Here is a 26534-nt window from a genome sequence, read left to right as displayed (position 1 = left end):
AGAATCTGTGTCGTTTGCTATATAACAAAACTTGTCAACCACCTGCTGTTGATGCAAACATCCACGTTTTTTTTCCCCTTACTGTTACTGATAATAGAAATTCCTTGTTATACTCACGGAGAAAGCAATATAATAATGCCAATAATCATAATGTTAATGATACAGCTGGCATTCACCTAGCACTTTAATGTTTGCAAAATGCTGTACACATGTTATCTCATATATCAATCCACTTGAAATACAAGCTAGGACTGACCTTTCAAAAACTGGAGAAATTGCCAAGAGAGTAACTGACCACAGAACAATGGAGATGGAAGGGAGCAGGGAAAACACTGGATCTCCCCTCCTCATTTTACACATGAGGACATAAGAGCACAGAGAGGTGAAGTAATTTGTCCAATTTGGTGTTAGAGGCCAGAGCACAACCAGGGTCTTCTGACTCACAGCCCAGTTCTCCCAAGAATCCTCAAGACAGTCATTGGGCTACAGATCTGGGCAGGCCAGGTGCCAAGGGCAGCATTATTAGGAGTGAGAAGTTTGGATAAGAAATCGTTAAATGCAGAGATATGGAGAAACCCAGGGGAGAAAATGGCTCCCATCAAGCAGTTATAGCACCGGATCAAAAGGGTTTACTTCTCAATCCTAGCAAGAGGCTTTAGAGTCTAAACTCTAACCTAATGGAGGGATACTTTCTATAACACACTGGGGTCTCTACTTGAATACTTCCAGTAAAAAGGAGCTCATTACTTGATAAGACATTCCATGAATGAATAATTCAAGTTATCTATAAGGCTAAACTCTTGCCTAGCTGTAACTTCTAGTCACCGCTCTCCCTCACTCTGATGTCTTCTCTCTCCAATCCATCCTCCACAATACTGCCAGCAAGCCTTCATCAGGCATAGGCTTAATCATGTCACTTTCCCAGCTCAAAAGCTTTCAATAGCTCCAAGATACCTCCAGGAAAAAATCCAACTACTGACCAGTCACAGTCTGGTTCCAATCTATTATTCCATCCTTCTCTTCCCACATTCTACATTTCATTCAAATTAAGTTTTTGTTGTTCCATGTAGATGCATGTGTGTAGGCCATCTCTCAAAAGTAGCAGTTCTTCTCTTTTCCTCATCTGTGAGGTGTATTTCGAGGTAAAGGACCTGAGTTCAAATCCCAGCTCTGACACACACCTTCTGTGGAACGCCTCAGGCTGCTCTTTTGTAAAAGGAAGGGGCCAGGCTCATCGGTTCCTTCTAGCTCTGGGATTCTGGATTTCTGTGTTTCAGATTCCCCATCTTCCTTAAAGGCTCCACTGAGCTCCCACATCTGCTGCTCGAGTGGCCTCCTCTGATCTCCCCAGCTGTTGTGTGTTCCTTCACTTCTCAAATACTCCTCCAGCACTTCATGTGATCTCTTCCTTGTCCCCTTCACTTCTGACCTTGTATTATGCCCAAGCTCATGCTACAGCCTCCTTTAGAGTGTAAACTCCCTCAGTCAGTCATTCAGTCATTTATTAAGTGCCTACTATGTGCCACGCTTTGTGCTAAGGGCTGGAGATACAAAAAAAAAATGGCAAAAGACAGCTTCTGCGCTCAAGGAGATCACAGTCTAAGGTGGGGAGACAACATGCAAACAACTATGGACAAAAAGGGTAAGCGCGAACTAATCTCAGAGGGAAGGCACAAGATGAAGGAGGACTGGAAAAGGCTTCCTGGAGAAGGTGGGGCTTTAGCTGAGACTTAAATGAAGTTAGGGAAGCTAGGAGGTGGAGATGAGGAGGGAAAGCATTCTAGGCATGGCGGACAGCCAGAGGAAAACACTCATCAAGAGATGGAGTGTGCCATGGGGTATGGAAATGTATCTTACCCTACAGGAAAATAGTGGGGGAAGAAGGGGTCAAGAGAGCAGGAGGATGATAAAAGGGAGGGTAGATTGGGGGAGGGGTAATCAGAAGCAAACACTTCTAAGGAGGGACAGGGTCAAAAGAGAAAATAGAATAAATGGGGGAAACGATAGGATGAAGTGAAATATACTTAGTTTTTCCCAACGTGACTACTATGGAAGTATTTTGCATGACTACACATGTATAACCTCTATCCAGTTGCTTGCCTTCTCAATGAGGGTGGGTGGGGAGGGAGGAAAGGAGAAAATTTGGAACCCAAAGTTTTAAAAACAAAAGTTAAAAAAATTGTTTTCACATGCAAATGGGAAATAAGATATACAAGAAATGGGATACAGAAATCTATCTTGCCCTACAGGAAAACTGAAGGGGAAAGGGATAAGAGAAAAGTGGGGGGGAGAGATAGAAGGGAAGGCAGATTAGAATGCATGCCATCTTGGGGTGAAGGGAGAGATGAGATGGGGAGAAAATTTGGAACTCAAAATCTTGTGGAAGTGAATGTTGAAAACTAAAAATAAATTAATTAATTTAAAAAATTTAAAAAAAAAGAGATGGAGTGTGAGGAAGAGCAAGGAGGTGAGGACCACTGGATCTCAGAGTACATGGTGGGAGAAGGGTGTAAGAAAAGTGAAAGGGTAGGAAGGAAAAGCTAAACAAGGGATTCTATATTTGATTCTAGAGGCAACAGATTACCACTGGAGTTTACTGAATGGAAGGTATGTGACATGGTCAGACCTGTACTTCAGGAAGAGCAATTTGATTATTGCATGGAGGATGGCCTGGAGAGTGAAGACACCTGAGGCAGTTAGACTCACCAGCAGGCTATTACAGTGGTTTAGGTGTGAGGTCACGAGGGACTAACACCAGGGTGGTGGCAGTGTCACAGTGGAGATAAGGGATCACATATAAGAGATGTTATAAAGGTAGAAATGACAGGATTTGACAACTGATTAGATACGGGGGCAAGAGACAGTAAGAAGTTGAGAACGACACCTAGGTTGTGAGCCTGGGTGACCAGGAGGATGGTGGCGCAGTTTTGGATATGTTAAGTTTAAGCTGCCTATGGGACATTGAATTTGAGGTATCTAATGGGCAGTTGGAGATGGGAAATAGAGGTCAAGAGAGAGGTTAGGGCTGGACAAATAAATCTGATAATCGTCTGCACAGAGATAATAGTTGATTCCATGGGAACTGATGAAATCACCAAGGAAAAGAGTATAGAAGGTGAATGGGGGGGGGACGGTAGAGCCTTGGGGAACACTCATGGTTAGTGGGTGTGAAAAGCCAGCCAAGGAGACTGAGGAGGAGTGGTTAGATAGGCAGAAGGGGAATTAAGAGAGAGCAGTGCCACCAAAACTTGAGAGGAGAAAGTATCAAGGAGAAGAGGATAATAGACAGTGCCAAAGACTGCAGAGGTCAAGATGAATGAGGACTGAGAAAAGAGCACTGGGTCTGGCAGACCAGGTGCAGGTGAACGACGAGGCCAGAAGGCACATTTTGGAGAACTGAGAGAGCGAGAGGAAAGGAAACGGAGGCAGCCATCGTAGGCAACCTTCTCAAGGAGTTTAGCTGCAAAAGGGAGAAGAGATACGTGATGACAGCTAGGAGGACGGTAGGGACAGTTTATTCTTGTATATAATGGGAACTTAATATTGAACTGGTCCTATTTCTGGCCTCTGGGCAACAAAGAACAAATCTACTCAGAGCTACTCCCTCTTTCACATGAGAGCCCCAGAAAACAAGTGATCCTGTCTTCCCGTAGTCTCCATGATAAACCCCAATTCTTCTACACATTTTTTTCACCAAATTCACTTTATCTCAAAGGAGTTTCCAGAACCCTCATCATTCTGACACTCTCCTTTGGAACAAGTCTTATCTGTCAGCAATCTTCTGAAATCATGGCACATGTACTGAATATACTGCTACAGATATAGTCTGACTATAATATGGACATTGAATTTCTAATGAACACAGCCTAGGAATATGTTAGCTTTTATAGAAGCTATATCGTACTGTTGGCTTATAATAAGTTTGTGGTAACTAAAACCCACATGAATTGACATGCCAGGCATCCTCTGTCCCAGGGGTAGGGAACCTGGGGCCCTGAGACCACATGTGGCCTTCTAGGCCCTTGGGGTGGGGCATTTTAACTGAGTCCAAGTTTTACAGAACAAATCCTTTTATGAAGGGGATTTGTTTTGTGAAGTTTGGATTCAGTCAAAGGGCCACACTTGAGGACAAAGAGGGCCATATATGGCCTCAAGGCTACAGGTCCCCCTCCCTCCCCAACGTGAGTTTACACAATTGATTTTTCAAACAGAGGAAGTATGGCGTCCTGGAAACAGCACTAGACTTGGAATCAGGAGAGGCCTGGGTTTGAATGCCACCTGTGACACTTACTTGCTGGGTGATCATGGACAAATCACTTAACCTCTTTGCTTTCATTAATTCATCTGTAAAATGGGGACAATACCATCTATAGGAGCAATGGTGTAGGCCTATTATAAGAATCAAATGAGATGATATGTGCAAAGCACTTTGCAAGCATTGAAAGTGATATAAATGTCAGCTATTTTTTTAGCCTAAACTGAATTTTTTCTACTCCCAGCTTTATTTTATCTGAAAACTTGATAAGTATGACTTCATTCACTTAGAATTCATTCCCCATTTATTAAATCTCTGGTTTTGCTCATATCATTGATAAAAGGATTAACCAGGGCCAGGGCCAGAGGAGGAACACCTGGTGGCATTTTTCCAGAGTCTTTTCTCAGATGACCCTAGTCCATTGATCAATTCTCCTTGAGTTATACAATCAGCTACAAATGACTTCTTTTGCTCTGCTCTGCTTAAATGTGTTTTTAAGAGCTCTGTCTTACTACAGCTAAGATTTTAAAAATAATTCTACATGCACTATAAAAAGCAAATGCATATATTATGCTTCTTAAGACACCATTCATTTCAAATTCAGGCAAAATTAGCCATAACTGCCAATAGGAAAAAAATTTAATGCAAAAGTTGAAAATATGAGTTTAAGGAGAAATTCTTTCACATCAAAGGTATTTGTTTTTGTTTTTGTTTTTTGACGAGGCAACTGGGGTTAAGTGGCTTGCCCTGGGTCACACAGCAGAGTGTCACATGTCTGAAGTCGCATTTGAACTCAGTCCTCCTGACCCCAAGACTGGGGCTCTATCCACTGAGCCTCCTAGCTGCCCCAAAGGTATTTATGTTAACACCAATGTTGTCAGTTATCGTCTTTCCTTTTTTCCTTCTGTTTCTCTTGTGGAATAAAGACAGAGTAGGCATTCCAGATGCTTGTTGAGAAGTGACCAGGTTCTAGCGGAGAAAGCGCTGGGTTGGGAGTCAGAGAAACCACATGGTTGCATGGCCTTCAGTAGGCCACTTTGTTTCTGTTTCCTCATCTGTACAAAGAGGGTAATATTGCCTTTACTCTACAGCTCTTGGGGTTTTGATGAGGAAAGCACGTTAGAAACCTTAAAACACTATAAAAATGAAATTCTCAGAGAGAAAAGGCCAAAGGGTGAAAAGAAACTGCTGGCAGATGAGAAAAGTTGTTTTCGAGTGTTTCTGAAAATGCTGTAAAACCACAGATACAAACTTGTCCTTGGAACGGAAGGAAAAGACTCAGAAATTGAGGGCACTTTGAAATGATCTCTCTCCAACAAGTATATACAGTAAATTCGGGCTAGACCAGGCAACAATGGATGGCAATTAATATCAGTGAGACAGTCACTACTTTTTTAAAAATTTAGTTCTAATATTATAAAATATTTTAAAACCAAACACTCAAGAATACTGATTAAAGTTATCATCTTTATTTGTTTTCTGAATCAACTATGGAGAGGCATCAGCAGGCTCATCTGATGATGAACTTTTTTTGGCCATGGCAACCCAACAAAACAAAGCAAACTTAGAAAATGGTTCTTCTGCTTCTGTGGTGATGGTGGCAGAGGGGCAACGACAGGGCAGAAAGTGCTAAGCAGCACACAGTTTTCAGATCATCAATACACTTCAATTCGATTGCTGTTGCTCCAAATGTGAGCTCCTTGTGCACTCCTCTGGACTTTTCTGTCATGTCCTAAGAACTCATCACCAGAAATGTCATCACCCTACAAGACTGTATCAGCCCTGGTCCTCACACCTCATCAGTATCCTCTGCCCCGGAACCTCTCTCGTTGGAGGGTGGGAGTGAAGAGCTCCTCTCAAAACCTCCATTTAAAGAGGACACCAGGCCAGCGATCTCTTCATTTCCCACCTGGCTACAATCCTTTCCCCATTATTACTTCTCCATTATATTCCAATGATTCCCTGTCAGATAGCGGCACCCCCCCACCCCAAGGCACATTAATAAAGGTTTATTGACTGACAGATTGTTCAATAACCAACAAGTGGACATGCTGTTAGGGGAGATGAATAATATTAATCTTGATATACATGCCACGTTCAGTCATTTTGCAGTCATGTCTGACTCTTCATGACACCATCTGGGGTTTTCTCAGCAAAGACAGTGGAGTGGTTTTGCCATTTCCTTCTCTAGGTCATTGTACAGATGAAAAGTGACTTGCCCAGGATCACCTGGCTAGTAAGTATCTGAGGCCAGATTTGAACTCAGGAATATGAGTCTTCCTGACTCTAGCCCCAGTGCTCTATCCACTGTGCCATACAGCATACTATACATGAAATGAAAAGAAAGAAGGTAGTTGCAGCTGAATAGAAGGATGGCTCATAAGGTAAAGAAAAGAATGGGTTTTATTGTATGCCCGATGGTAACAGGAAATATTATTTTGTGGAATACCTGGTCATCATATATTATGGTACTAATAATATATATTGCAAAAAGAGCGCCATGAAAATAACTGCAGTTGATGCACCAACACTGGTTGCTGAAGACAAAGTAGTCAAGAAATTCTATGAAGAAACTGACAAGACCCTCCAATTAAATCAATGTATATTCCGATACATGGTACAAAGGTGGGAAAAGATGAGGATGGGGTGGAAATATAAGGGAAAGCACAGTTCAGAAAGAAGGAATGAGACAGACAAAATCCTTGTAGATTATACAAAATTCTTATGCCTCTATATCATGAATACTTCCATTAAGAAAAGAATTGGCAGTATGGTACATGACAAATGACAAATAACACAAGAGAGAATTAAACAGATTATATATTAAAGGACAGAGAAAGACATGCTAGTGATGTAGGAATTATCCTTGAGTCAGCTGTTAATGTACAGTTAGGCTATCAACTCATTAAAGCTAAGATCAGAATTAGTTTAAAAAAAAAAGAATGAGAAAAAGATATGGTATACAACTGAAACAACTTATTCCTGAACTATTTAAACTCATAGTGGAAAGTCAGAAATGAGTTACGAACAACAGAAATGACATCAGCATCAAGTAATTTTACCAGCAATGTAAATTAATCTTCACAATGAGATCAAAAGAGCCCCCAAAGTGGCTTAGTCAGCAGACATCAGACTTACTCGTCAAACAGAGAGAGAGGATGCCAAAGGTAACACTGGCATAGAAAATAAGCTCACTTGTAAAATCTTATGAAGAAGGATGATGGATGATTATGAGCGGTCTCATTAAGTAGAGAGAAGTAATGGAGGGCAAAACAGGTTTAAAGAAAGCTTGGCCAGATGTCCAACTAAGCAAAGTCATTGCAGATGCATTACGGGATTAAAAATGGAAAAACTACAAACAAGAAAAACCAAAGAGATTTAGGAAAATCATTTAAACACAATTTTTTCCATTAACGACAATAGAATATTACTTGGACCCTAAGATGACAGTCTCAGATATGCTTATGGAAGAGGAAGAAATGTCACCGAAGAGAACAAAAACAGGAAAAGCAGTCAAATTGAACTAATACAGAGAAGACCTATGCTGGCAGTGAGACAGTTTTGAAGGCATAGAAGGATGGATACACCAGGTACCCAAAGGAGGGGAAAGATACAAAAATGTGTGGGGAAAAAACTCAGACCTTATCAACACTGAAAAAACACAACAGCTAGAACAGCAACAACCACCGACCCATGTGCTGACTTTCGCATCTACACAAAATCTTAAGGAGAATCATCTATACGTGTGAATCAGGGGCACTCCTGATGAGGGTATAACACGCTGTTTCATCTCCACACATCAACAGCCCTGTTTAATGACCTTTTAATAATAAACATCAGCTGAGGCATAAAATAGGGAGACAGATATTTGTCGAAGTTATTCACTGCTGTAACAGTCAGTCAATAAACACTTAATAAACGGCCTACTATGTGCCAGGCATGCGCTACGAGCTGGAACGGAGGAGATCCAGCAGAGTCCCCAAGGATAATAGAATCCTCCAGACGCTCCTGTTTGCAGATGACGCTGTGCTAATTCTGTCAAGCCCCAGAGCACCACAGGGGCTCCTGGAAGAGATCTGAAATCATGCAAAGGAGCTTGGTGCATCCATCCATACAGGAAAGACCAAGCAGATGAAGCACATCTACTGCCCATATTTCAACATGCATGTGGATGGATGACTTAAGGAGCTTATCCAGGAGTTCATATATGGGGCCTGGAAGTACTGATGAACAAGGAGGTGGATAGAGTTGAACAGGAGAGCAGGCTGGATTGGGAAACTGCAAAGCTCCTTTAATGACTCCAAACTTCCTGTGAAAAGTGAGTATCACACAGAGGGCAATGGAGAGTGCAAGCTGAAATGTGTAATCAAAAAGGAACTCTGAAGAACAGCAAGGAACAAAATATATAATCAAGGATTTATATGCTAGGAAGGGAAAGTGGTTTGGTCAACTGCACTAATGAGGGATCACAGGAGGGAAGGCAAGAGTGTTCTACCTGCGTCCTCACGACATCATGAAGAAGTGAGGGAAGCCTCAAGCACAGCGGGACCCTTTGTCATGACTTTATGAGTTGTGATTTACATCTCTGGAGCCGACTCCCATACTGATGATATTCGAGACCCACGTGAGCATTTGAGTAAGAACTATCATTTTTATTTCAAAATAACATAAATGAAAGAAAAAGATCTCTTTGTCTAAATTAACTAGGTCCATGGGAAGTCTAACTGTTAAGCTAGTACATAAGCAAAGTACTCCCACCTAGTTGGTGGGAATGTATATTAATTGTAGATAGAGTACTTAGGAGGAATTACACAGTTGCTTCAGTTTTGGTTCTGAAACCCCCAAATAGAAAGAGATAGTAAATGTCATAGCAATATGAGGGACCAAGGTCATATACCTCTTAGCTACTGTTAACATTTTCTATCCACTGTATAGTCTTTCTCATTCCTCTGGTTGCTAACCTCCACAAATAAGTGGTTCAAGTATCTATTCCCTGTACAATCTTACTCACACATATTCCCAGAATCATAGAAACTCAGAATATCAGACACAGAGGGACCCCAGAGGCCACTGAGTCCAACCTTTCCTTTCAATGAGAATCCCTGCCACCTATCTAACAAAGTAGTCATCCATCTCTGCTTCAAGACCTCAAGAGGGGAGGACGAACAGGAGCAGGAGCACATTACCTCCAAAGGCAACTCGTTCCACTCTGACACAGCTCTGATAGGAACTTCTTCTTGACATCAAGCTTAAATTGGCCTCTCTACATATTTCCACCCACTGCTCCTAGTCACATACTCTGGGGTCAAGCAGAACAGGTTTAATCCTTCCTCCCACATGACAATCCTTCAAATACTTGAAGCCAGCTATCACGTCTCCCCCTAAGTCTGCTTAAAGTTACTAATGATTCTTTTTTTCAAATTCAAAATGCCTTGTTCTTAGTTTTTTAGCACAAGACCTCTCTCATTCCTACTTTAGTTTACATCCAATTTGTGATATTATTCACGTCATCCACACACACTGCTTGTGAGCTGTTTCATGGTAGCCTGACAGTTACACCTTCTTAAGAAAAGGCAGGGTCTTTTGTGGTAAAAATTTAGATGTCAGAACTGACCCCTGTGGGATATCAATCACATGTTGACGCTCACTAAGCCACTTATTAGCCAACTATAAGAACTCTAATAAGAGTGGAATGGAACATACTTCCCAATTATAGTTGAAACTATGAGAAGATCAGAAACTTTCCTGAAAATCATATGTTACATAATACATATTTTGCTTCCCACATATTTTCCTCATGACCTATCACCTTATCAAAGTAGGAAGTAAAACTGGCATATCATAATTTGCTCTTCACAAAATCACACTGACTGCTCCCCAGTACTTTCTGTTCTCTCAGTTAACTGTCAAATGAGTATTGGATGGTTTGTTCTAATAACTGTCTAGGCATTCTATCAAAATCAACTCTACCTATCATGATAATCAGAGGCATTTTTTTAAATCTTTTGAAATAAATGAGCATTACATTTGCCCTTTTGCAGTCTTAAGGGACTTATCCTGTTTACCATGCATTTTCAAAAATAACATAGAATATCTTGGCTTAAAGCTCATCAGCAGATGGTCTAATTTTACTGAATTACAAGCACTGTGTCAAATATGTCCTCATACATGTACAGTGCCTATGAATTATACTCCATTGTTGTGCAGCACTTTTTTGTGTGTGGGAAAAGAGCAAACTGTTAGTAGATGGCAGGTTCTCCACTGGGTAATTAATCATCCCCCACCCCCACCCCCACCCCTGAACAGTAGGGCTATCATAGAACACAGACTGTCAGCTTCCAAACGTCATTAAAAATACTCTCTTAGCATCAGGAAATGTGGGCATTGATGCTAAAGGCCAAAGGGAAATATTCCAAGCAAGTATTGTCTTCTTAGGCCCACTGGATACTACTCCCTTGATACATCAAAAGGCAAGCCAAAGGACCACAATTAGTAGTACAGAGAAAAATGGCATTGTACTAAGAATTGATTTAGTCTTGAAATAGTGATGGTATGTTGCCAACTTCAATATCTTCCAAGCAAAAACCCGAGGTTTTGATGACTTCAATGATGCAATTCTTGGTTCAAAGTTTTCCTTTTCCTTCCTTGGGCCATTATCCTCACCAATATTGATATTCATCTTTATAATCCTTTCAACATTCTTGCCTCACATTCTTCGTCTCTTGAATTCCAAGGACCTTTCTCCATTCCACTTTAAACATCCACTGACATACTTGAACCTGATCACTCAAAAGTGCTCCATGCCTTCAAAATCTCAAACCTGTCAGTCTTCCTTTGTGACCTGCAGCTGGCCAACTTCTCCCTTTTTCTCAGTCCCCCATGGCCTTACTGACCTGCTGTGCCCCACAATCAGTTACTTTAATGTGTTTTCTATATTTCCTAAAATACCTTGCCAAAATACCTTCCCTTGTTGCTTTGACAATTCCCAGACCTGGGTAATCCCTACAGCCTGCATTTTCAACTCTCACTTCCAGACTGCTATTCATGGCCAAAAAGTAAAATGAAATAAAATGAAATGAAGCAAAATAAAATAACAAAACCAGGTTGATTTGGTGCATAATAAATTGACGCTATCTAACCTTAGTGGGGGGACACACTATGGGTTTGGCAATTTATTTCTTGTTGATTTCCTCTAGTGAGTGTTATAAACATTTCATTGTCAACTTCCTAATTCAATCTCAGTAAATGGGCTCACATCCTAATTGACTGAGAAAGGAAAGGGCATCCATAAAACACTCCCTTATCTTTCCTTCCTTCAATGTCAAAATCTCTCTAAGTCTATCCAAAATAGTACTTTATTCAAAGTGAGCGCTCAATAAACATTTGTTGAATTTAATTAGGTGCCTCTGAATTAACTTTTGTTAATGAGAAAGCTAGGTGGCATAATGGATAGAGCACTGCACAGGGGGTCAGGAAGAGTGAGTTTAAATCCAGCCTCACACACTTATTAGCTTTGTGACCCTGGGCAAGTCACATAACCTCTGTCAGTTCAGTTTCCTCATTTGTAAACTGGGGATAATAATAGTACCTACCTACCAGGGTTGTTGTGAGGATCAATAATTGTAATGTGCTTAGCACAGCACACAGTAAGCACTATATAAATGCTAGCTATAATTAAGAAGGCATATTTGATAAACTACTGATGATCCAACTGTCTGAACAATAATTGAGAATTATTTGAGAAAAGTTATTCTTTGACCCATCGACCCCTATAACGGGCACATACATCAAGGAGGTCAAAGCTCTAAAGAAAAGTTCCATATATACCCCAAAATACCATAGCAGTACTTTTTGCTGTCACAAAGAAATGGGGAAAAGTTAAGTGCCCATCAATTGGTAAATGACTGAACAGTGTTATCTAAATTTATTATAGCATAAGAAACAATATAAGGAATTTGGAGAAAGAAGACTTTTTATAAAGTGATACAGAATGAAACAAGGAGAATACTAATATACTCAATGAAGATAATAAAGAAAATGAAAACAACACTCAAAGGCAGCTGACCTCTAGTCAAATGACTGATGAAGATGCACGAGTCCCCTCTTGGAGGAGAAGGGATGGACTGCAGAGACAGACTGAGACCTACAGTTTCAGACAAGGCCAATAAACATAAATCTGTTTTGTTTGATTAAACTAATTTGTTACAAGGAATGACTTTTATTGGGGGAAGGAGTGATGCTGATGCCAAAAAAAAAAAAAGATGATCTGTAAAACACATAAACATATGGAAGGGAGCAGAAAGAAGTTTAGAAGAAGACACAGACAAGAAGGGCAGTGTGAGGACTGCAACATTATCATTTACGCAAAAAAAAATAAAAGCCCAAACTGTACGATTTCATATGCAACCCTCTTTTTCTATTCTTCGTATACATATGAATGTTCATGATTTGATGACTGTCCAGTTTATAATTCAAAAATGAAAAGAAAAAAGAAGAAAAGCTTGAGGAGTTCTCTGTCACTTCTGTCTTCACAACAGAGCCTCTTCCTTCCTTTCCAGTCTTCTTACATACCACACACTCGACAGCCCAGCACCTTCCCCACATATGAGTTTTCGTTTCCCTCTCTGGCCTCTGCCCTGGCTGCCCTCCATGCTGGAATGCTCTCCTCCTTCCCTCTGCCTCCTGGAATCCCCGGTTTCCTTCAAAACTCAGCTTAAGTGCTGTCTTCTGCCTGAAGCCTTTCCTGATCCCCCTAACTACCTGGCATCCATTCTGTACACATATATTCTACATACACTTATACAGGGCGTCCCAAAAGTCTTGGCACAGTTGCAGTGGCTTCCCTGTACATGCATCTGCGCTCTTCCTTGTCCTACTGTAAGCTCCTTGAGGGCAGGAACTTTGGTCTTTGTAGCCCCAGAACTTAGCAGAAGTACGTGGTAAGTATTTACTAAGTGCTTGATTTATTGATAACCAAACCGGCTTTCTTGCTGTTCTTCCAGCTCAATGTTCCCTTACTCACCTCTGTGCCTCTGCACAGGGCAATCCCTGGCCCAGGACCGCACCCCTTCTTTGCCTTGGCCTCTGAGAATCCCAAGCTTTCTTCAAAGCTCAGTTCAGGCACCCCTCTTTTATGAGCTTTTTCTAATCCCCAGCTGCTAATGCCCTGTCCTTAGAAATTATTCTGCATTTACTCCGTATATATTCTGTACTCATTTATATGTCTACACATTTCCCACACCGTTAGAATCCAGGCTCCCTGTAAGTGGAGACTTTTGTTTTTGTATTTGTATTCTAACTGTACAGCACAGTAGAGTCCCTAACACATAGCAGGCACTAATACCTGATTTACGGATGAAAACCAAATGAAGCTAATGCAGGTAGCATATAAATACTGAGAAATTTTTTGATACTCAAGTACGGATACTATCTGCATGTGCAGAACTTCTATGACTAGAATTCTAATATCATGGGAAAAAACAGTAAGCTGAGTGACAGGAGACAGTTTCTGTTTGCATCACTGTAACTAAATCACTTTGTCAACTTGGGCAAATCAACTAAATTCTCTGCTTTAGTTCTGTAAATCTGGAAAATATAATTTGTCCAACATAACTGGGCAATTAAGAGGAAAAAATGTGAAAACAATTAAAAATTTTAAAAGTACTACCAAAGTGTAAGACATTATTTCATTTTTATTAGCTAGATGATTGTTGTGATAGTTCAGGTTCTAATGGCCAAGCACTGTTCGGATAGAAACCTCTTGGTCAATTTCTTTTTCTGAACAATTTAAGGTCACAGAACTTAGTAGTCATTCTAGTTCAATACCTTCATTTTACAGATGAAGAAACTAAAGTACAGTGAGATTAAGTGACTTCTCCAAGGTCATACAGATATGAAGTGACTGCACAGACATGATTAAAATTCAGGTCTTCAGACTCCTTGACAACAGTTTGGTGTTTTTACCACTATATGTACTGTATTGCCTTGGCCAATCCTACAGACTTAACTACAATTATACATTTATTGACTGATACCCATTTACTTTGCTTCATTTTGGACATTTCTGATTTGTGAAGTTACTAGTAAAGCCAATAATAAAGATAATTTGGTTTTAAAATAAAAACAGCAGACTATAACTATTTAAAAATAATTAATTTGAAAATTTCTGAATGTCATGTTATATCAAGGAAACCTCAGGAATAGTATGAAAACATTTTCATTTTCTTTTTAAAGGTTTATAAGCTATATTCTACTATTTTATTCAGTTTCATTATTTTAATAAATTGGCTTTTTAGGTTAATTCAAACTTGGAATGACAAGTGCATTAATAGCTCTGTCCAATAACAGCGCATTTACCTCGTCTCCTTTCAGAACTTCGGTCCCATCAAACTCCCGGTCTGGGTCGCCTTCATTGATACTTCCCGCTCCAGGTTGGACAGCTTCTCCTTGGCTTCCTGGAGTTCCTCAGCTTTGGCTTCTTTTTTATGAGAAATTATCGATGCCTGTGTGTTCATTGTATATTGTCATCAGTTCAACAAAATGGTGCCTTGTTACTCACTAATAAAATTAGTTGGATAATGAAATCAATTCAATTATCCGCAGTGAAAGTAAGTCACTGTGGATAATCTGATAAATTAACAATATTGGGGTTATTCTTGATTCCCTCATACATTGTTAGTTCCTTAAATCAGAGTACACAAAGAAATTAAATATTGATCTAAATGACATACACTTAATTAAGAAGGTAAGTACATTGAAATATATTGCCAAGTTTCTATTTTATTTGGTTAAATTTTAATAGTCCAAATACAGGTTTCAAAACTAGCTGTGCCATTGATTAACTGTATTTAGACAAGGCTTCTACTAGGTTGATTTCTGCTTGTACCCATGACTGCTGACTTTTGTACTGACTAGAAACTATTGAGAGGCTTCCCGAAGTGAGCCATGGATCCTAGGTCAAAATACCTGGCAAACTGTCTATATATGGAGTGGTGCACATAGCTCTTTGAAAATATTCAAGAGCCATGAGGATTCTTGTACAAGCTTTTCAGAAAATGCTGCAAGGTCCCCAGAGGGCTTTATTTGGTAGCTTAAACATGGCAAACAAAACAAAAAACCAAGGCTGTAAAACGTTCTCCACCCAGAGGAGGCACCGAAGCTCTTTCTAGTTAGCTATGATGCAGCACACTTACCAAAGGCATTTGATCAAAACCCAAACTACCACATAATCTAATAGGTCAAGGATCCATGATTTTTGTTTGCCTACGAGTCTTTTCTCCATTAACCCAGACCACAATTCATGTACACTTTTGTATCAAGGCCTGTGAGTCACTATGGCTGAAAGATTCATCATTCTTCAATCAAACTAATGACAAGCCTTTCCCTTATCACTGTTTATTTGTATCTGCCCTGGAATCAGCAGAGAGTTCCAGCCAAGGGGTCCTCTAGGAGACAACCCAAGACTTGCCAGGCTTTGTGCTCTACCAGCATGGCCTTCCGGAATCAATGCCACAATGAGGCATCAACGGAGGACTTCCATGGAGGACAATCTAATAGCTGTTGCTAAAATAAAAAGTTCTGAACGCTGTACCCTCATTTATTTACGCAGACGAACCTAAAGAAGCTTTAACTAGAAAAGTTATGATACTTTTAAATTCGTTACATTTTGAAAAAATTTAAAGGTCCAAAGGAATCTTCGTGAAAAACGTAATAAAACTTCATGTTCACAGAGGGAAGCAGAAAAGAAATTCTACAGAAGGCAGACTCTAAGGAAACTAGTCATTATCAGGAAATATATTCAGTTTCATACTTGAACACACACCTTTTGTAGTTTTTCTACAAATTCTTATCTGTAGATTAGTAATGAAAAAGAACATTTGTTCTTTACTTCCTTCTCACTTGAAACCCACAGATAGCACATTCCAGAGTTTTTTAAAGGCAGCTCTGTGATAGTATTACAACTCTAAATGCACTAGTATTACAACTCTAAACAGCTGGAACTCTTACCTGTTGCCTATACAATGAAAGTTTGCCTTCAATTGGCTCATTTCTCATCATTTTCTTTTCAATGAGCTGATTGATCTGGGTGTTCACTTCATTTATCTGAAACAAGTCCAAGGTTTAAAAAAAGAAGACAGAGAGATTAAGTTTTTCCCATGCTTCTCTGAGCTGGGAATCCATTTGACTACACAAACCAAATATGATCGGACCAAACCATTCTTTAACTCTATACCTCTTAGCAGTATCCAAATGCACAAGAAGCAATACTGTTAATGATTTAATAGGAGGAACTCCTTCCTAAATGGAAAATGTGGTGTGCTATACACTTTTCACGTACCCTGGGGCATTTGGCAAAAGAGTAATTTAATTCCAATATAATTTCAATTACTTATTGTATTGTATTGTTCTATACTGTATCACAATGAATTGGTAATTCAGTGCATTTCCATGAAATTTCTATAACTATTATATTTCATAAAAAGATGATTTTATAGATCTTGGGTGAAAAAACTGGTGTGTATATATATATATATATACATATATATATACATATACACACACATATGTTTTACACAAACATGTATTTTTAGAAAACTAAAGCTGATTAAATCCAGAGTCCAGATATTAAAAGCTTTTATAAGTAATAACATATTATAATGGCATGGCTTTCAGTCAATCTAATGCAGGAATAAATCAAGGTCCTTCAAATCTCTCTTAGATGTTTCATCAATTGAGGTTAGTTAAAAGAATGAATGGGATAGAAATATACATTATCTTCACTGGCTCATAAATATGTCTTGTTTTTCTATGATTGCTTCTTTTTATAAGGTATTTAGTCATGAAGTATTGGAATAGCAAATCATTAAGTTAAAATTGTCTTTCAATACAAGTGATCATTTAAAAAATGTGTCTGATTAATGTTTATTACTTAAGAACCCCAAATCCTACTATGATCAAGGATTTCCTTGAGAATTATAGTTTTAAATTTTAATAATGCAGTATCTGGCATAAACGACTAATCAGATACATTACATTAGCTTTGAAGGAGAAGTTAGCTATGATGTTGCTATTTGAAATGAAAATGTAAATGAAAGATGACTGAATATACAGATTATTTTTGCACTACATGACTGTATTAAAATACAAAATCTGAGACAATACATATGCATAAGTTAAGATCTCTTCTCATGTAAAAATAAATTACTTCCTCATTTTCACAATACAAAAGCACAAATTAAGTAACTGCTCCACATTTCACAATTACTTACAAAGGAAGTTGTCATTCTTGCTAAAATTTATAGATCCTAATTTCAAGAGTTGAGAATACTTTATAAAACTTTATAAAACAAACTTCTAAAATAAACAGGGATGGGATATGATTTTGGAGGGGATGTGATGGGATAGGGAATAAAAGTAAATGATTTGTTCTGCAATACCTTGGCTTCAAGTTCAAGGAGATCAGAATGTCCCATAGCTGGCTCTGAAACTACTTTCTGTAAGAAATGCATTTCTTTTTTCTTATTATCCAATTCTTTGGGAAATTTTTCAGATACCATATATGAATTAAACTTTATCTCCTCTTCAAGTCTCTTCATTACACCTTAAAAACATTAAATCAAATTAATGGGTAATTCAGCTGAAAATGCAGAGGGCACAAGGATATACTCCCGGCCCTCCATCTCAGACAGGAAGAGCTAGAGGACCCTGATTGTGTTTAAATTATTCAGTACACTGTATAACTAACTACAATACAAAGTTAGCTATAGAAGTGCTTTTGATGATGATTATGATGATGATAATTAGAACTGAAGAAGGAAGTTTTCTGAAAGGAACTACAAACTTAAAATAGCATACACTCTCTATCTGGTTCATTCTTTTTGGCTCCACTATTAAAAAAAAATTCTAAGTCAGAAAAGGAGAAAACTGTCTCTCTGCTGGTTCCAGGGTAGATACAAATAAACAAATGGAATTCTTGGATAACAGTCTGACCTCTGGTCAAATAATACTTCTATTCCTGTTTTACATGTTTATTCAAGTTTTAGGCTCTCTTTTTAGAGTTACAAAGTCAGCCCCACAAAGACAAGTCATATAATCTTAGTTTACATTTTAATGATGCAAAAAGATACAAGTAAGCTACATTTTTATTCATTCATACATTCACCACTCATTTATTAAAGACCTGTTACTACATGCTACAAAGTATGCTAAGTACTGGAAATCAAAAAGAAATCTAAAATGGTTCCTGCCCTCAGGAACTTACATTCTTGTGGTGGGAAACAGCATGGACATGCAGAAGAAAATACAACATAATCCTTACAGCCAGGGATGGAGGAAAGGGAGGGAGATCCAGGATAGGCGCTGTGCAAGAGATGATGTATAAGCTGGGCCTGGAAGGAAGTTGGGGATTCTAAAAGTCAGAGGGGAACAGAGGGCCATTCTAGGTCCTGGGCAAAGGCGCAGATTTGGAGAGAGGGCATAAATAGGGAACAACAAGAAAGTATGTGAGGGACAAGACTGTCTTATAAGCCTGAAAAGGTAGGTTGCAGCCCGACTGCAAAGTGCTTTAAATATGAAAGAGAAGAGTTTGCGTTTTTCTAGGGGGAACTAAGAGCCACTGGAGCTTCTTCTCAAGGGAGTGAAATGGTCAGGCTTGGGCCTAACTACTAAATCATCACTATTTCAAAAATGGTAGTAAAGTTTGTGATGGAATTTCTTAATTTCAAACCAGTAATATGACATTGCAAAACATAAAACAAGTTAAAACCTGAAACTAGTTACATTCACAATTCATTCTGGGTTTTTAATGTTTGTTTGAGTATATTTTATCTTCTGAAATCTTAGTCATAATCGGGCTGCTACTTAAATTCTATAAAGTGAGACTGAATGAGATAATAAAGGTAAAGTGCTTTGTAAATCTTAAAATTCTATATAAATGTCAGGGGTATTAGTACTGATTTATTATTATAGTTTAAATTTTTTATTTTGGCACAACGTATATGTACATATATATACAAAAATGTTTGTTTTTTAAAAAATTAGTTGCATTTTAAACTCTTATACTAAAGAGCTAAGATAGAAGATTATTTCTTTGTTTATGCAAAATATATTTCCATATTAGCCATTCTGCAAAAATAAATAAAAAGCAAAAAACAAAGAAAAATGAAAAAAGCGTGCTTCAATCTGCACTCAAGAGTTCAACAATTCTCTCTTTGGAGTTGGATAGCATTTTTTTCTTCGAGTCCTTTGGAATTGCCTTGGATCATTGATCAGCGTAGCTAAGTCTTTCACAGCTGATCGCTGTTACAATATTGTTGTTACTATGTACAATGTTCTCCTGGTCCTGCTCACTTCACTTTGCATCGGTTCATATAATAAATCTTCCCAGGTTTTTTTTTCCTCTGAAACCAACCTGCTCATCATTTATTACTGAGTAGTAGAATGCCATCACAATCATATACCACAACTTGTTCAGCCATTCCCCAATTCATGGGAATCCCTTCAGTTTCTAATCCTTTGCTACAACAAAAAGAGCTGCTGTAAATATTCGTGTACACATAGGTCTTTTTCCTTTTATCTCTTTGGGATACAGTTCTAGTAGTGGTATCGCTGGGCCAAAGGGTATGCAGTTTTACAGCCCTTTGGGCATACTTGTTGGAAGCTTATTTGAAATCTTTCCATTACACACTTACAAATTCTGATTTGGCTTTTAAAAAATACTGACTTTCCAGCTTTAGGTAATCTACATACGTAAATTATACAATAAAATTGGCCCAATGCCTTGAAATTATTTTTAGTTATGTTTTCCGAACCATGTAAAGATATTAACAGCAAACCTCATGTTTTCCATTAAGGTTTTCAGATTTTTTTTTTTGGTTGGGGGAAGAACTGAGGGAGAACTGAAGATAGAAAGTCACAAAATAACTAAGCAGCATTCCTATCAAATCTTTTTGATCTAAGCTATTTCATTACTAGGTTTTCCTTTCTTTAAAAGGTAACAGACACATACTACACACGGAAGAAGTTTGTGTGGAAAGAGAAAGAATTATGAAGATGATTTGGAAGGCTTTGGAATTATAAAGAAGACTGAATTTGGGAAGGGGAAATTTGAGAGGACTTGAGAAGTTGAAGGAGAAGGAGTATAACTGAGAAAGGTCTTCATCAGAAAGACTTGAGGAAGAAAAGAAATAGAAGGACTCAGAAAAAGGCAGCTCTTAAATAAGATAAAGAGTAAAAGTAAATTAGTGAAAAAAAGACAAGAAGTTAATAAGAGAAGAGAAAGTTGGGTATAGCTAACTAGGTGCTACAAAGTGAGAAGAGGGAAAACTGAAGTGAAGACCCTCCACACAAGCAGTCTGCCATAGCAGTTCACCAAGGAGATCAGTAGCCTGAACAACACTAAGACCTTGCGGTTAAGATCTCACTTCCAGCAAGCTCTGTTGCTGGAGCCAATGGCATTTCTCCTCTTCCAGAGGGAGGAAGACCAAGCAGGAAACTTGGCCTGAGGGAATGGTACATAATGAAATGTTTTTCTCCTCTTCCCAGGCTGAAGAGCTGGTGTAATGGAACAGCATTCCTCCTCTTCCAAAGGGAAGCAGGGATGAGGGAGTGGTATTTTCTTCCCTTACCTTTGGAAGCGAGAGACAGGCATGTAATGGAATGGCAACTGTCTACAGACCTAGTAACAACAGCAGACAACTCAGCTGAAAAGAGCTGCTGCCCTCAAGAAGCTTACATTGGAATGAAGGAGACAACAGGTATATACAAGTGAGGCAGAATGGATACAAAGTAACCGTAGAGACTCAGGCACTAGTACCTGGGGAGCCTGGGGAAGGCCTACTACAAAAGGCAACATTGGACTTGCATCTTGAACGAATCCAGGAAGTCTAAGAAGCAGAGGGGAAAAGAGCGAGTACTCCAGGCATTGGGGACAGGCAGTAACCACAGAATACACTGAGGAGAGTAATGTATAAGAAGACTGTAAAGGTAGGTTGCAGCCAAGTGGTGGTGAGCTTTAAATTCTTGACAAGTCAAATCAAGAGTTTATTAAATGCCTACTATGTGCTAAGAATGTATTAAGCCAACCAGAGGAATTAATATTTGATCCTAGGGTAAGAGGGAGCCAATGGAGACCGGTGGCTTGGAGGTGATATGGTTGGACCTGTGCTTTCGGCAAGCCAAAGTCAGACTGACAGGATGAATGGTACAATGGAGCATCAAAAGCAGCGTGCTGGATGAATCCTCTAAAAAGATTTATGGAAAGACACCGGCAAGACCTGCACAAGATGAGATGATGTGGAAGGACTCAAATCTGTAACAGAGCAGGGAGTACCCACATCAGTAAAACCCGGACTCATCAAACTGTCAAAGTACCACCAACTGACCAACCTGTATCTTAGCCTAGCAGCTACTGCCACGTATCAACGCAAGCAATAGACTGTGACAAAAAGTGCATTTCGGGGCAGCTAGGTGGCGCAGTGGATACAGCTCTGGCCTTGAGTCAGGAGGACCAGTGTTCAAATCCAGCCTCAGACACTTGACACTTACTAGCTGGTAGACCCCGGGCAAGTCATTGAACCCTGATTGCCTCACCAAAAAGGCCAAAAAGAGTGCATTTAAAAAATCACATTCTCAAATACTCAAACGAATCTGTGATCTCATCAGTTTGAAAGCTCCTTCCCTACAATGCAGATCACAACCATCTAGGCCTAAGACTCCTGTCCAGGCCCTCCTAGAAGTTCACCATGTGGGTCCCACATTTAACATGTTAGAAGGCCTTCCTTTCTTTCTCCTAACATTGTAAAGACACTCTGGCTGTCCACCCGTCATCCCCTGCCATCCCCATGTGATCGGCCCGTCTTTGCTTGTCATACAATTCCTTGACGACATCTTATACTCCTGCCCTTCTCTGGAATTTCGCGCTTGTTACTTGCTGTAGTGTGCTCTTACTCAGCTTCCACTTCTTCATTACTTCCTGTCGGATATTCATTTATAATTCTTTAAAAACTGTTGTATACCAAGTCTCACTGCCATGTAGCAACACTGGTAGAATGCTGTTCCAAAAAAAGAAATGGGCCTTGACTTTCATGGGAAGTTTGGGACTATTAGAAGAGCTTTCCAACTTCCTGAAGGTAACCCAGTTTTCTCTTCCTGTGCAACTCTGGGCTCAACTCACTGTACAGATCTGTATTATGTCCCAGACACAAATACTGATGGACAAGCACTGTAAGTTGTCCATTCAAATTCATGTTGATAATCTGGGCAAAACTCACTCTTTAACCTCTTGTTCTTTCCCATAAGGTTCATCAGGCCAAACTCCTTTGAGTGATTACAGATCTCTTCCAGGAAGTTTCGCAATATTCTGGGGCTTGATATCATCTGTGATCATGAGCATCTGGAGGACCTCACCACCCACATGGAATCCCTCTTCCAAAATAGAATCTACATGCCAGATCTGCTTCATCAAAGTGAACACCTTCAGTGAGCACAAATCTCTATTTTTGGCTTTGTATGTTTATGATCAGAGGGCTATTGAACAGGGTTATTTCTCTTTTCAATATCTTCCAAGGAATCTTGAATGATTTTGTTCTTTGGAGATACTCTGCTGAAAAACAGCTTACAGGGTGGCATTTTGTTCTACCAAATTATGCTAAACATAATGGGATCTTATATTCTCAGTTAACTGGAAAATGGTAAAAACGTGATCCATCATTGAATAACATTCACAAAAATCTGCTTGTTCCCTATTCATACCTTCATCAAACACACCCTCGATTTGTGTATTACTCTCATAAAGCTTTTTGTGTAGATGAGAGTGTGAGCATATGGGTCAAACGTTATTGATACACTCTCAGTACTCTTTTTTCAGTATTTGATCAGATTTTCCCCCCAAACTTTTGATATCTTCCCTTCCTTCAGCTGCCACATATATTGATCTTTCAATTTCCTCACAATTGTGTTGCTTTCACATGGATCTCTTCTAAATACAGTTGGTTAAATATGGCTGCTTTTCTCATCTGTGTTATCTTATCTCCCTGTACAAACACACCTTGTACAGTAATATTAGTGTCCAACCACCATCCCTGATGGAGAAAAGTTTTTTATAATGAATTTTACAAATCTTTTTCCATTTTTCTTCTGCCTGTTTTCCTCCTTCCATACCATCGGGATGACTTTGCTTAAATTGGATGTCTTGACAAGTTTTATCTTTCACTGCTTCTCTCTGCTTTGGGACTATACTGCTCATAAATTGCCCAACACCCTTCTCTGTTTGATTTCACAAACAAGTTTATATCTTAACAGGTGCTTACATTCTAAATGTTTTACTGCCTTTGGCAGTAATCTCTTTCTGGCAAGTAAGTCGGATATTCACTAAGGCATTTTCTAGGCTCCTTTGGTCTCCCTGTTGTGGCAAAAAACTTCTACTAGTTAAACTTCTGCATAAATATATATATATATATATATATATATATATATTATATATATATACACACACACACACACACACATATATATATATGTTATATATGTAAATATATATAACCAGTGTTGATATCATTTCTGTTGTACATTTCTCATTTATGATTTTCAATTACTTGTTTAAATATTTTAGGGTTGTTTCAATTTTATGCCATACCTTGTCATGATTATTTTTTTTCTTGTTTTTTTAATAATTCTGAACTTAGTGTTCTAAGTTGACAATCTGACTTGACAGGTGGGTGGTTCAGAGATGACTACCATATCAATGACAAACTTTTTCCTACCTATAACTATGTATTCTATGTCATACTTCACGGCATCATTTGGGTTTTATGACGTCCTGCACCTACCAATCTGAAAATGTTCCTGATATTGATGCGTGAGGCTTCAGTGTAATCTCCAAGTCTCCGGCTTTTCTCGTTTCTTCTTCCTGAACCATGGTTTCTTTTCCAAATATCTCTCACTAGCCTCATCTTTTCCTACCTTTGCATTAAAGCCACCAAGAGAATGTATGCTGATTTAATTTGGAAGAGCTCATCAAGATCTTTGTGGAGTCTCTCTACCTCTTTTTCAACCTCAACACAACCAACATTGGTGCGTAAACTATGATTATTTTCATGGTGGTTTCTTTGCAACATGTATCACCACTACTGCAATACTTGATGACTAGAATAGTTTATGAAATGTTTCTTGTTGACTTTGGGTGTATAATAAAGTCCCCTTGCCAACTCTTCTCTGTGCCTCTCCAAGAAGTTTTTGCAAGCTATCCTTCCATTTAGTTGCAACTTCCTTTACTTTGGTTTTGTTTATAACAAGAATATCAAGATTAATATGATTCAGTTCCTCCAGTAATATGTCTCCTTCATGATCACTGGACAAGGATCTCACATTTAGGGTACCAATGGTCAAACTGCAATCCGTTTATGGTCTAAAACTGTGGTTCTTGGCACTCTCTGCCCCTTTCAAACCACTCTGCCACTGGCACTACAGAAGAGGAAGAAGCTATTTTGTTTTTTCTTTTCTAGGTTGATGTGGTCACCCCCTCCGCCCAAAACAGCCTCACCAAGTGACCTCAGAATTAACCTAACTCTTATCGGTGATGAGCTTCTCTATACATAGATAGTTATATTACTTGGATCAAAATTTTAATACCATCAGAAACCAATGGGAAAAATAATACCTGTATCTGTCCATTATACTAAAGACTGAAAGATTAAGTACTTCTTTCTTCCTTCTGGCCTATATACTTTATATTTATGCAATAATGGAAATTCAAAGCAAAATAAAGAAAATTCTTCAGAAAGGGCATCTGAAAGGCATATGTCATAAGTTCCCATACTATACTTCTACAGTCTATCTGCAAATATATTCTGCCATAATTCAGAAGTTAGTGATCTTTATTCTAGCCCTATCATAGCTAACACTATTCCACTACAAGAACACTTATACCAAGAAATATTTAGATAAATGAGATGAAGAATCACCGATACTGCAGAATCACAGGATAGCATAGTGCAAGCATACTGCACTTAAATGATCAACTTTTTCTTCACTATCCCAAACCTTTGGGTCCTTTGTCCCATTTTTGTTATTTCTAAAAAGTCACTAGTAACTACTGGTTTTATTATTTTCTCAGCAATGGTCAGGCATAGGAAAGCAAATTATATACTGATTCAGTAAGAAAAAGGATCCTAACAACAGATTTGTTTTGAAGATATTTCTCTGATATTCATAGCCTCAAGGTAAAATAATCTCTATCAAATAGTATATGCCAGACAGACCAATAAAATGCTATCAGTTAAGCATTTAGGAAAAAAGTTAATTTTACAGAGATTTTTTTTTCTGGGTGCAAAGTTAAATATCTTGCTAAAGATTACAGACAGTAATGAGAGAGAATAAGGAGACACTGGCAACTCAATACAAAGTAGTTTGCAGATACTGTCTTCAGATGATGTAGTTGATAAAGCACCAGACCTGGAGTCAGTTCAAATCTGACCTCAGACTTACCAGAGATGTGACCCTGGGCAAGTCACAACCATTTGCGTCAGTTTCCTCATCTGTAAAAAGGTGATGATAATAATAGCACCTACCTCTCAGGGTTATTGTGAGGATCAAATAAAATAATTATAAAGTGCTTAGCACAGTGGCTGGAACAAAGTAAGCGCTATATAAATATCAGTTCTCCTTATCATTGTTATAATCATCATCACCAACATCTTCCTTGCCTACATTGACACTGTTAATGAACTTAGAGTGGTTGAAGTCAAGACAGGGACCATATGCATCTACAGTCTCTCCCAAATACACAGTTTCATGAGTAGTGAATCTGATTATTATCTTACGGTGGCAGTACAGTAGAGTACAGTGGTCATTTAAGAGCTATCTTTCCTATTCGAGGACAACACTACCGATCCCCCGTTCCAGAAGCTATGTGCTTTCTGATATCCTTCCACTGCTTTATCCTGCTCCACACTGACTTTCTAGGTCTCCCCTTTGACTCAACATCACACTTGAAAGATGCCAGTAGATGTCACCTAACTATGATGGAACAGAAATTATCTCAGTGCAGACGGCAGAAGGAGATTGGAGCAAGTACTTTGGTCTCATTAACAGTATGGATCCAAATCACTGAGTTATGGGTAATATTCAGTTTCAATGGCCCCACATCACGTGTCATGCCTTACTCTAGACCTAAAACACTGGTATTTAGTTGGTGATCAATTTGTGAACTTGCTGAAGCCTATTAAGGGGGGGGTCCAGTACTCTCCCAATGCCTTACATCCATTTACTTGTCCAGCTACAC

The 26534-nt window shown here is 38.9% G+C and overlaps 1 protein-coding gene across 1 annotated transcript in view; it reads right to left on the bottom strand.

The window, feature by feature from the left end:
* Window positions 1-26534, bottom strand: part of IFT81 (intraflagellar transport 81) — a 72720-nt gene that overhangs the window by 32347 nt on the left and 13839 nt on the right. The window contains 4 exon segments of the mRNA XM_020970272.2: window positions 14612-14652; window positions 14655-14757; window positions 16262-16357; window positions 17692-17855. Coding sequence (XP_020825931.1) covers window positions 14612-14652; window positions 14655-14757; window positions 16262-16357; window positions 17692-17855 — 404 coding nt within the window.

The sequence above is a fragment of the Phascolarctos cinereus genome, unplaced genomic scaffold (genome assembly GCF_003287225.1).
Source record: "Phascolarctos cinereus isolate Bilbo 61053 unplaced genomic scaffold, phaCin_HiC Scaffold_4;HRSCAF=312, whole genome shotgun sequence".
In the NCBI taxonomy this organism is placed as follows: Eukaryota; Metazoa; Chordata; class Mammalia; order Diprotodontia; family Phascolarctidae; genus Phascolarctos; species Phascolarctos cinereus.
Note: the sequence above shows the minus strand (reverse complement) of the source record. Positions and strands in the feature narration are given on the sequence as shown.